Source organism: Microtus oregoni, unplaced genomic scaffold, assembly GCF_018167655.1.
Source record: "Microtus oregoni isolate MIOR12 unplaced genomic scaffold, Mior012 000004F_ref0000308, whole genome shotgun sequence".
NCBI lineage: Eukaryota > Metazoa > Chordata > Mammalia > Rodentia > Cricetidae > Microtus > Microtus oregoni.
This window is the reverse complement of record NW_024543063.1, coordinates 29,900,375-29,913,117: the sequence shown is the minus strand read 5'-3', so window position 1 is coordinate 29,913,117 and position 12,743 is coordinate 29,900,375. Positions and strand designations below refer to the sequence as shown.

The 12,743-nt window shown below is 41.0% G+C and overlaps 1 protein-coding gene across 3 annotated transcripts in view; it reads left to right on the top strand.

Annotated features, from left to right (window-relative positions):
- The window catches only part of Urb2 (URB2 ribosome biogenesis homolog), a 28,742-nt gene extending 17,128 nt beyond the window's left edge, over positions 1 to 11,614 (top strand). For 2 of the 3 annotated variants that reach the window (XM_041649921.1, XM_041649920.1), the window contains exons 7-10: positions 990 to 1,232; positions 5,031 to 5,118; positions 8,237 to 8,376; positions 10,403 to 11,614. In XM_041649921.1, coding sequence (XP_041505855.1) covers positions 990 to 1,232; positions 5,031 to 5,118; positions 8,237 to 8,376; positions 10,403 to 10,600 — 669 coding nt within the window. In that variant the 3' untranslated portion in view covers positions 10,601 to 11,614. The remainder of the gene's footprint in view (positions 1 to 989; positions 1,233 to 5,030; positions 5,119 to 8,236; positions 8,377 to 10,402) is intronic. The other variant, XM_041649922.1, reaches the window with a different exon arrangement.
- Positions 11,615 to 12,743: the final 1,129 nt, after the last annotated feature.

Below are 12,743 nucleotides of genomic sequence, written 5' to 3'. Positions count from 1 at the left end.
CTCAAAGGCCACCTTAGATACTTACTGTGTCAAGCTAGAAACCATAGGGTGCTTTCTAGGTGACCCAGGAATATGGTTGGTTTTTTTCGCATTTGACTCTTTGTGGGGGCCCACCACCCAGTTCCCAAATAATCATACATAGAGGCTTATTCTTACTTATGAATGCCTGGTTTTAGTTTGGCTTGTTTCTAGCTTGCTTTTCTTAAATTATCCCATCTGTCTTTTGCCTTTGGGATTTTTTTCTTTCTCTTTTTCTGTATAAATTCCCTTTACTTCTTACTCTGTGGTTTGCTGTGTAGTTGGGTGGCTGGCCCCAATATCCTCCTTTTCTTCATCCTTTATTTCCCTCTTCCCAGATTTCTCCTCCTATTTATTATTTTCTTTGCCTGCCAGCCCTGCCTATCCTTTCTCCTGTCTTGCTATTGGCCATTCATCTCTTTATTAGACCAATCAGGTGTTTTAGACAGGTAAAATAACACAACTTCACAGAGTTAAATGAATGCAATGTAAAAAAAATGCAATACATCTTTGCATCATTAAGCAAATGTTTCACAGCACAAACAAATGTAACACATTTTAAAATAACATCCCACAACACAGGGAAGTCCTTTATCTTGAGTCTATTCTCTCATTTTCTAGGAGAATAACTGAAAATCTTAACTAGACCTGTTTTATAATCACAGGCATTTGGGACTGATGATCTGTTTTGGGAAAATACTGTTAATGCATGTCTGACATGCAGCTTCTGTGTAAGAGATTGGGTGTGTCTGATCCCTTTTAAGAAATAGCTTGTCTTCATGGTAGATGTACTTAGCAAAAAGTGAGAGCTGAAGCAGTCAGGTCTATAGGAGACTGGATGATAGCTTGATTGTCCACACCATTTCCTTGTACAGCATAAGCAGACTGCCTTTATCATCTAGAGCTTAAGTGATTTTGTTTCCTTGCAGGACTACCTTCACTTTCTTTTCTTTGTCCATCCTCCTTTGTAGCTGCAACACCAAGAGGCCTGCCAGGAACAGCCTGTGGCTCTAATAGTGATTGAGCCTGTTCTCGATGTCCTGGCTGTTCTGTTGCGGAAAGGGGAGGAGACCATCAACAACCCTCATCATGTCAGTCTGGCTTTTAACATCTTGCTCACAGTCCCTCTGGATCACCTGAGGGCACTGGAGTTTGGCAGTGTCTTCCAGAAGATGCACAATGTGCTATTCTCCATCTTACAGTGCCACCCTAAGGTGAGAGTAAGAGCACTGCAGCTGCTCCTGTGTGTGTTGGAAACGACAGCTTCTAGAGGGGCAGCAGAAGGGCTGGGACTGCTCAGTGGTGTATATGTGCGAGGTTCCTGTGTTATCCTAACTACCAATAAAAACAAAAGCAACAGACAGAAAACTGAAGGAAAGCAAGAAAGGAAAGCTCTACCATTACAGACTTTGCTTCCTGTAATTTCCCATATGTAAACATAGAAATACTTGACCTATTCTTCAGGCCGCTTGAGTTGTTCTTTGCCACATCTGTTACTTTGAGTGGTGTCATATATTATACAAAGAGGTTCATTATTTTGTGTTTGCTAATGATGTACTTAAATGTCACTACCTTGCTTAGATATGTTGGGATTATAATTCAAGTGCTAAAGAGAGTGAGAGTTTATAGTTACTACTGTTATGTTATACAGAGGCTAGGAACACAGAGCTCATAGAAGAGAGAATGGCCAGCTAGCATTTGTTGAGCATTGGCTCTTTACCCCATAGTAAGCCTGTAAAGCATATGGTGATCCTATTTTAGCAATGAGGCTATTGAGGCTTAATGAACATTTTGACCACTGCCACTTTGTTGAATTTGAGTGTTAGGCCAAACCTATTGATACCTTTGACTGGGGTTTTTTCATGCACCACCCCTAATACATGTGACAAGTAGGAATTCATAAATACTAGGTATGCTCATGTACACATACATTTTCAAATATTGCTAAGTATTTTGATAATCTAAGAATAGGTAGTCTACATATATGCTATGATGTGTGTTTGAAGGTCAAAGGACAAATTTGTAGAGATGGTTTTCTCTGTCCCTTTTATATAAAGTCCAGTGTCCAAATTATGATTCCTATTGCTGTGATGAAACACCATGACCCAAAAGGGAGTTGAGGAGAAAAGGATTTATTTGACTTACAGTTCCACATCACAGTCTGTCACTGAAGGAATCCAGGGCAGGAACCTGGAGGCAGGAGCTGATGCAGATACCATGGAAGGTGCTGCTTCCTTCCTGACTTGCTCCTCATGGCTTGCTCAGCCTGCATTCTTACAGAACCCAGGACCACCAACCCAGGGATGATACCACCCACAGTGGTCTAGGCCCTCCCCCATTAATCACTAAGAAAATGCCTTTGCAGCAGGATCTTATGGAGGCATTTTCTCAATTGAGGCTTCTTCCTCTCTGATGACTCTAGTAGCTTGTGTCAAGTAACATAAAATTAGTCAGCACATTCAGGGATTGAACTCAGGCCACCAGACATGCATGACAAAAATCTTTACCCAGGCCGGGCGGTGGTGACGCACGCTTTTAATCCCAGCACTTGGGAGGCAGAGGCGGGCAGATCTCTGTGAGTTCGAGTCCAGCCTGGTCTACAAAGGGAGTTCCAGGACAGGCTCCAAAGCTACAGAGAAACCCTGTCTCGAAAAACCAAAAGAAAAAAAAAGAAAAAAAAAATCTACCCAGTAAATTATGTAATCTCCCCAGCAATGCCATTTTTAAGAGAAATGGTCTGTTCCAGAGACTTACAGCTGTCGTCTTTGGCTCTGCCTCCTTTGTCACTACCTTTGATAAGATTTTTTTCTTGACTAATTATTAAGGTTGTTATGAGACTGTATAATATAATGCAGCACAAATCCATCACAGTCTGAGAGTACAGATCTTGTTGAAAGTAAGTTTAGAAAACTGACTCCTGGAAAGCTGCTGACACATGAGTATTTAGTGAGTTTAGACCTGCGTATAGAGAACATCAACAGCATGATATTAACAGGACGATGTGAGTGGTTAAAGCAGCTAACATTCACTGACACTGTCAGGTCTCATTAGGGAAGCCAGTGCATGGTTTTAGATCCACATACATGTGAACATTCAGCTAAAATCCTCTCAGATGTATCTGGACAATTTAACAGGTGCCCAGCATTGACTAAACACCCAGGAAGAGACTATGATGAGAAAACTTCACGTTACAATTATTTCCTCATGATGACCTGTTACCTTCATTTTGCAAATGAGAAAAATGAGGTACACACAGGACAGATTTGTGAAGTTACCAAGGTGTCATTGTGGAGCTAGAAAGTTTGGTCTGGATTTGATAACTGTTTTTCAGTATAACAAGGGTTCAGAGAGAACTTAGAGTATTGATGAAACTCTGGGATGCTTTCCCCAAAACAGCCTCTTCTTCAACCTGTTGCAAAAAGCCAGTATGAAAGGTTTGCTGTGATGATGTCTGGATTTTGTTGAGTTAATTATACCAGAGAGAATTGTTCTGGTGTTTCATTTTGTTGAGTTAATTATACCAGAGAGAATTGTTCTGGTCTTCTTTTTAGTTGAACACGTAGAAGAGTGGACTAGTAAATAAATACTCAGTGGTGCCTGCATTGTCAGTATGGTACTCAGTAGCCTGAGACATGTTGGCCACTTGAAATGTGGTCAGTATGACTAGGATCTGCATGTTTAATTTTGCTTAATTCTAGCTAAATTTACATGAACTCATTGCTGTTTGGCTGGACATTGTAGTTGTGTTCCTGATGTGAGGTATAAAGAAAGCATGTTGGGGGCTGGGGAGATTAAGTATGAGGAGTCTAGTTTGGATCCCCAGAATCCTTGTAAAATGGGATATGGTACCCTGTGTCTGTAATCCCAGTGCTTTTATGGCAAGTTGGGAGGTGGAGATAGGCAAATTCCTGCAAGGTTGAGGGTCAGCTGGCCTGGAGAACACAGCAGTGAACAACAAAAGGCTGTGTCTCAAAAATAAGGTAGAAGGCAAGCACTAACAACTAAGGTTGTCCTCTGATCTCTACATGTGTGCTGTGGCACGCATGCAGCCACACTCCATACATGACTATGCATGCACACAGATAGATACAGAGATTTAAAAAGCATATTTTGTCATTGTAGCCTCATTTTTCTTTTTCTTTTTTTCTTCCTTTTTTTTAAAAAATGAAATAAAATCGTCTGGTGTAGTAGTAAATGCCTGTGATCTCACCACTTGGCAAAGGCAGGAAGAGTTCTATGAGTTTGAAGCCAGTTTGGTCTACATATGAATTTGTGATACACAGTGAATCTTTGTCACAAAGGAAAAAAATGAATTTAAAAATATAAGAAAGTGAGTGGGGAAGGGAGAAGCACTTGGAGGATGATTAGACATCTAAGAAGGTTAGGAGTGAGCTAACCTTTAAAAAGATTATGTATAAGAGTTTTATTCGCACGTATGTATGTGCAGCATATGCATGCAGAGCTCATGATGTCAGAAGAGGGTGTCTGATCTGGAGTTAGACACAGATGGTTGTGAGTTCCTCTGTGGGTACTGGGAACCAAACATAGGTTCTCAGCAAGAGAACCTAACCACTTAGTTATCTCTCCAGTTTCAGGAGCAAACTTCTTAAAAGAGTTGCTTAGTCTCAGTGTTCAAGGGAAAGTCCTAGCTTTGACTAAAATGAGGTTTGATCCTCATTTTAAGTGAATTTATATAATCTTTTTTTCTTCTTAAATACCAATTCTGTGTGTTTCTAGAGTATATTAGAACCAGTGTAGAATAAGCACAGACTCAGCCAATTTTAAATCAAGGTGCCCCACAAATTTTGAAATGTGTGCAATGTAGAACCCCCTACTTCCTAAAACGTTAAAACAAGAACTAAGGAACCAGATGTGAGCCAGATTTCAGCAGTCATTTTAGCAAAAGATAAGAGAAGTCTCTGTGCTGCACAGCAGGGTATACATCTCTGTCTGTCCTGCCAGGTAAGCAGACAAGGTCACTGACCTACTTCTGTGTTCCTCTATTACTACAGGTGATGCTGAAGGCCATTTCATCCTTCTTGAACTCGTTTAATATACTATTGTTTTCAGTTATGCATGAAGGACGGCAGAAAGACAAAGGTAATTCAAAGTAATGGCTTCAGGTATATAGATTCAAGTGTATTTATCATGTAGTGTTTCTGACTGTAAGTATTTCTGAAAATAAAGCCACCAAATTGAGTTCACATAAAATATGTTCAGATTATCAAGTGAATATTCAAGAAAGAATTTATTGAGAAATATTTATCTTTATTTATGGGTGTGTGCACATGTGAGTGTGTGTGTGTGCAATGCTAATACTGGTGGAGACCAGAAGAGGGTGTCTGCCACCCTAGAACTAAAGTTAGTTTTAGGCCAGCTGATATGGGTGCTAGGAATGGAACTTAGGTCCTCTGGACCTTAACCACTGAGTTCTCTCAAGCCTCTTGTCTTAGTTAGGATTTTTATTGCTGTGATAAAACACCATGACCAAAAGCAACTTGGTGGAGGGAAAGGGTTTAATTTCAGCTTACCACTTCCAGGCTATACTCTGTCACTGATAGAAGTCAAGGCAGGAACTTAGTGGCAGGCACTGAAGCAGAGGCCATGAGGAATGCTCCTTGCTGGCTTGTTCTCCATGGTTTGCTCAACCTGCTTTTTTATGCAACTCAGTACCAGCTGCTCAAGGGTGGCACTGTCCCCTGTCACATGGACCTTCCCACATGAATCATTAATAAGGAAAATACTATTAATAATTTGCCTACAGGAAATATTATGGAGGCATTTTTTTCAGTTGTTCTTTTTCCCAACTCACTTTAGCTAAGGTCAAACTGACAAAAACAAGAACAAAACTAAACACTACCCAGCCAGGGCACCTCTCAAGATGATTTTTGTTTGAGACAGGATCTCACTATGTAGCTCTGGCTGGCCCAGAACTCAGTATGTAGACCACATTGGTTTCAAACTAACACCTGTCCTCCTGACTCAAGATCATTTTTTAACTTTCAGATCATCACATTTTACTGTATCCCAAACGTGAATGCATCTGGCATCTCTGATTGAAACTTCTTTTCTGGAAGGAAGGGGGTGGAGGAGAAGAGATGAGAGGTTGCACACTACTAACAGATGTTGCAGTTCTCCCTTTACTCTGCCCAGCTGTGAACAGCTAGCTGGTGGCATAACGAATTTATCTTGCATAGCACAGTGCATGTGTTCATCTAATTAATATTAAAAATCTACTGATGTGTAGGGCTGGTAACAAGTTCCTTCTCTTTGATAGCCTTTGCTGGTATATGACTGTCTGTGGTTCCAGTTAAGGTTATTTAATATCCCAAGATGCTATTCTGATGGTGATGTCTTCCCTGATGTGCCCAGGGAGGCAGACAGGCAAAGCAAGGTCTTGCTATGGACTGTGGATGTAAAGTGTGGCTGTACGCTATGTCAAGCTTGTCCCTTGTCACACGTTCTGAGCATGCATGGAAGCATGTGCTTCATGTTGACCTAACTCAGTTCTCTCTAATCCCAAGATTATTCTCTGTACTTATGGCTTGGTCCACAGGGTTTATCAGTTCTATTCTCCTTATTGGGTTCTGATGCACTCTTATGATTATGCATGAACTCAGTGACTGCAATAATCAGTCATTCATACTGTCTAAATGGAGATTGTTAGGTCAATGAAGCACATAGCTACAGTGTGGGCCTTGTGAAATACTTCCCATAGAATTTCATAGAAATTAAATTGATCTAGAGAACTACATTTATTAAAGATAAGATGTCTGTGTATATTCTCAAAAATTACTGTACATATTAAAAATCAGTTTTATTGAGGTTTAATGTTTGCATGATGCGCTTCATCTGTTTAATTGATAATTAAGAACAAACTGAAGCCACGCCACAGCCAAAATATAGATTCTTTTTGCGTTTGAGTTCTGTGTCTTTGTATTAGGTCTGATCTTGAGCAGCCACCAGTCTACCTTTTGTTCGTGGGTTTGTGAGGGCGTAAGTCACAAACAATGCCACACCAATTCGGGGTTATGATTATTAGGGTGGTATTTATTTAAAGGGGAAAAAACTTACAGATCACTGTCCCAGGCAACAGCCCTCTACGCAACCAGGAAGGGAGTCTAGTGGCAGGCAGAGCAGGAAGTGAAGAGAGAGAGGAGAGGGAAGTGGCCGCTTTTTTTAAAGGGAGAGAAACCACGCCCCAATGGGTTGGTACCTCAGCGGTGATAGGCTGGAGGAGTGGGAGGACCTCCCGCAACAGGTTTGTTTGCATTTTCCAGATTTATAAATAAAGTTATAGCAATTACTGTGCTCAGCAAAGCTTGGGAGGTGCTATAGCATGGCCAGTGCTCCCTTTCAAGTCAGGGCAGACTTGGGGAGCTCAGGAACTAGATGGTCCTACACTGACCAGCAAGGGAGGACTGGAATGAGAAGTGACTCTGGGAAGATAGGGGGAGGTGGGGATTGTCGGCTGATGGCCTTATATGTTATCTCCATTTGCCTGTGAAAGGAAAACCTTACACAGACAATTTCTAGAACTGATAGAGGCAAAGGCATAATTTGGAACTCTTTTAAATCCTCTCAATAAACTGTTTGTCTTGAAGATAGTCTTCATTTGATCCTGTCTTATAGCAATCTATCTCCTTTAAAATGATAACAATCATAGATTTCATCCTTAAGTGAATTGATTTTTCTAGTTAGATATTGTATTAGTTAATTTTCTCCTGGCTGTAATAAAATACTGACATAGGCAGCTTAAGAAAGAAGGGTTTATTTTGGCTCACAGTTTGAGGAGATACAGCCCATCATGGGGACAGAAGTATGGGGTGGTTGGTCACATTGCTCTGTAGTCAGGAAGTAGAGATGAATGCTGGTGCTCAATTGGCTTTCCTACTCCTTTCCCCCATTTTCAGCCCAGGACTCCAGTCCATGGAATGGTGCTGACCATTTCAGGGTGATCTTTCTTGCCCACTTAATACTAGGTTGACAATGAAATTAACTCAGAGGACACCCCCCCTCCGAAAAACACATGGACTTGAATATCATGTTTTTTACTGTTGTCATGTTTGGACATATCTTTTACCATATTTTTATCTACAGAATAAGCCAGTAGAGTCTGGAAAGAGTAGAGAGTTGCAGTCAGTTCTACTTCTAGTAAGATTATAGGGCTAGAGGAAATGCTCTTGCCATTTCAAAGCTAATCATTTTCCATCTGTAGGAAGCATGGATGACTTGCCAGTGGTCCTTGAGTGTGCACGCCTGGTGGAAAGGATGTATAGCCACATTGCTACTCGAGCTGAGGAATTCACTGCGTTCTCCCCATTCATGGTGGCCCAGTATGTGACAGAAGCACAGAAGGTAAAAACGTAGACTGAACATGCCCATCAGGGGTTTCCATTCACAGTCTTAGAGCATAGCTCTTTACCAGAAATAGCAATGATAGGCTCACAGCAGTGGACTTTTCTCTCTCTCTCTCTCTCTGTGTGTGTGTGTGTGTGTGTGTGTGTGTGTGTGTGTGATCAGCCTTATAGAGTTATGGGTAGAACTGAGGGACATGTAAAGGTCATTGGAGCCCCTCACTGAAGTTGCTCAGGACTCCAAGACTCCCAGGTCTCTGGTTCCAGTACAGACTTGGACCTTGGACCTGTTTCCTTTTCTTGTTATCCAATAAGCAAGTGAAATCTCACCCAGGGCCAAGAACTCTTATGGATCCAAACCAGCAGACCTGGAGAAGAGGGGCCTGGGGCAGTCATCACATTCATTTGCTCCTAGACATGCAGAGCAGACTACAGGGTAGACACACTGGGAATTTTGTTACTGCTGATTTTTGTTTAAATTTATCTGGTTTTTGGGGTTGTTGTTTTAAATGATGAATTTATCATTAAGAGTTACTTGTTCACATATGTCCATGTACTGTTTTCACACTTCCATAAGCTACTGGTGCCCCGTGGTCAGGCCAGTTTAGGACTATAAATGACATTGGAACTTTACTTTGATTAATGAATGCCAGTGTGTCAGAGTCAAGTGAATAAATCCATTTGCTTGTATTTGTATAAACATGTTTACATGCTTTCTGGGATATAGCGAGTCTGGTGGACTGGATTGGTACTGGGTCTCTTGCATGCATGGTAGTTGGATCTCTTGGTGGGCACTGTAGAGGAATGTCTAGCTAGAAAAGTCAGCATTTCTCCAGGGAGGTTTGGTTGAACAGCCTTTCTAGATTGCTTCCTTCCCTATTTCAAGTAACTGTAACTGTTGAGTAACTTTCCACCCCACACCTTTTTGTCATTCTGGCAACTTTATCTGGGCTAGGGGGTGGGAGGGAGCAGCAGTGCTAAGTAAGTGCTGGAGAAGATACTTATACTGGTTCTGGAATGACATGAGGACTTGTCATTTGATTTCCTTATGCGCATTTAACAGTTTTATCGAAGCTTGATATACCGTAGCATGTGAGTCATTAACATAAAAACTTTTGATGAGAGAAAAGCTTGTACTTTTTAACTGGAGAATGAAAAGAGACATAGTAATTTCATTTTGCTGAGGTACAAAAAGGAAAGTGATAATTGGAACCTTGAAGTCTTATTGTTCTAAGATTTATTTTATGAAATCTCTGGTCTCCTGGCTTTATTATTCATCTTTAATTTAAACTTGTCCATTTTTTTTCTTTTTCTTTTTTTTTGTTTTGTTTTAATCTTGAAAACCAATAGGGCTTGTGAGTTATTAAGGCCATTACATCCTGGAATCCATTGGCAGAAGTCTAGGTCTTATCTTTCATTTATTTTTAAATTTAGTAATAAGGAAACACTCCATATACATTAGAGAGTGCTACTGAAAACCATAAATTCTGCCAGGCAGCATGTTTAGCTTTAATTAAATGCCCAAGAGTAAAGACAACCAGAGAGATCTCTGCATTCATTTCTTGTGTTTCTGTAGACTAGATGTTGTGGGAGGACCTGTGAGAGACAGACAGATTTCCTGGGAAGACCCTGTTGGTCAGGAGATGTTGCAGCCTACAGGCCTGCTTGTTTTGTCTGCTCTGTGTAGTGAGGAATCCCAGTGAAAACATAGGAAGATGTTTCCAGTTCTTTGCTCTTTTACTTCCAGCTTAGGTTTACAACAGTCTCTCCATATCATATTGCTAGCTTGGGATGAGTAGTGGTTAATGCTCATCCCACTCAGTGAGTTTAGAAGCTGCTGGGATATGTTTTCATTCACTGACCATTGATCCTAGGTGTAGAAACTGCCTTTGTCTTAGTAAGTCTGAAGCCCAGGGATCTGTCTGTGGCTGCACCAATTTCATTCTGCTTACTGAGCTCTGATATTTTCAGCATGTTGCCTGATTTGTCCCTGGTTTGTGCTTAGAGCCTTCCTCCTTCCTTCCCAGGTAACCTTGTACCCAACTGTGAAGAACCTGCTACAGGAGGGAATTTATCTCATCTTGGATCTCTGCATAGAGCGTGATATTCAGTTTCTGCGGGCCTCGCTACAGCCTGGAGCACGAGATGTCTTTAAGGAGCTGCACAGCGACTACCTCAAGTACCACAAGGCCAAGCATGAAGGAGAGAAAAGATATACAGCCTAGGCCACACCACAGAAGCACACTTCCTGGTACATCTTGCAGAGGCTTCATGGTTCAGAGTCATAGAGGATGTAAGGCTTCTGAAATTCTCATGCACATTATTAGCAACCATGGGAACTCTTCTTGCCACCCCACGAGTCCCACCGTGTCTCACTGTGTATCCCTGACTGTTTTGGAACTTACCATATAGACCAGGCTGGCCTTGAACACAGAAATCCACCTGCCACTTCCTTCTGTATGTTGGTGCTAAAGGCATGCACCACTTTCGAGATTATTTATTTTTATAGCTTTTTAAAATTTTAATCTGAGTATTCTTTAATATTCCTCTTCCTAGGATGATAAGGATTGAACCTGGGGCATTACACATATTAATTTCACACTTCTGCCACTCAGCTACACCTTCATGCCTCAGTATATCTTTTTATAAATAAGTGTGGCATAAGAAACCTGAAAATAGGTTTTGGGATTGGATGAATTTAATGGAAAAAAATTGCTGATCATTATGACTGTACCTAATGTCCTTTTCCTTTTTGCCTCTCCTGGCTGGAAACTTTAGGACTGGTGTTTTGCTTCTGATACATGAGACTGTAGTTAAAGCCTGTTTGAATAATTCTGCCCTTTAAGCCAAGTAGCACAGAGACACTTTCCAGCTGCCACTCTTGTGCCTTCCCTCTGAGAATTCTGGTGGTGCTGGGGGAGCAGCCAGGGCCTGGATAGGATGGTATGTACCTATCTGGTAGGTAGGTGTTCTAGCACAGGAGCCAGGGCTTTTGCTTGTTCCTGCTTCAGTTTGAGAAGTTCATTATAAAACTTGCTGCTCAGTTCGAGAAATAATGTTAACTGTTGTTACTATCTATTTCTAAACAGTGTATTTTAATGATCTCAGTTACCCAAACAGCCTTTATTACCACTTAAGAAATACTTTGTTTAGTCTCTTTGTTGTGTATGTGTAGATATATAAATATATAGTAAATTGATCAAAATGTGTTTTAATGTTTTCTTTTGTAACAGTTGTCATATTAGAGTCAATAAACATATTTGGTATTTTTTAATTAGCATAGCTGCTTCATTTACTAAGTCCCCCAATTGTCAGACATAGGATTCTTCTACACTTTCCTTTATAAATATTGTCCATGGCTTGATTATTTCCTAAGACAAATTCACATAAGCTGTTTGTTTAGTTTTGAATACTATGTCTTGTATTTTGAGACAGGAATTTATTCTATAGCCCAGGCCGACCTTAAACTTGATCTTCCCGCTTTAGCCACGTAAGTATTTGGATAATAGTTGTGTGCCACTGTAGTTGGTTGTTTTCTTTCTTTTTTACATATCACCGGTTAGCCTGACCAGAAAGTCATATTAGTTTTAGTAAACTTCTATAAATATTGCCCACTTACCCTCTCTAGAAAGCATACACATTGATTTTTTTCCCCAAGTAAATCTATCACCACTTGATTTGTTCTACGTAGATAGGAATTGTGGGTAGGCAAGAAGTTCTTCTGGTGCTGACAGGCACCAGCCCTTGAGTGCCCGAAGCATAGGAACTGGACTGGCAGACCCAGAAGTCAATGGCTTAAGGCTAGAGAGCTGGAGACAGTAGGCTTTACAAGTCTTAGAATTCTGGATCTTGATCCTTAAGTAGAAGGCTTAACTGCTGTAAGCTTTAAGCACTTGGCAACTATTAACAATCCTTTGCTTCTGATAGCCATGAACAACAGGCAGTGGTGGCATATAACACTTGTTGGTGTTACAGCTCTTAAATGAGCCTTGAATACTGAGACCTGAGCTCTCACAGTGACCAGTGTTATAGCTCTCAGACCCAGGGTGTCTGAAATGCTTGACCTTTGACAATGGTCAGTTCTATGGTTCTTCAGCCTTAAGACTCTAAGCATTTAAGCCTTGGCAGCTTTTTGGAATTGTCAGTCCATGTGTAGGGCCTGCAGTTGTTCCTTTTCAGCTCTGCACTGATTCTGGTCACTTTGTAGAACTCTTTAGCTACCCTTTCACTGCTGTTGTTGCTGTCATTAATGACCGTCTTTGCCACCGCTACTTCTCTGCCTCTGCCTCCATCTCTTAGGTTACCAGCTAGCTCAGCCTGTTCTCACTGATACTACCAAAAAAGCAAGCAAGGAAAGATTGCTTGAGC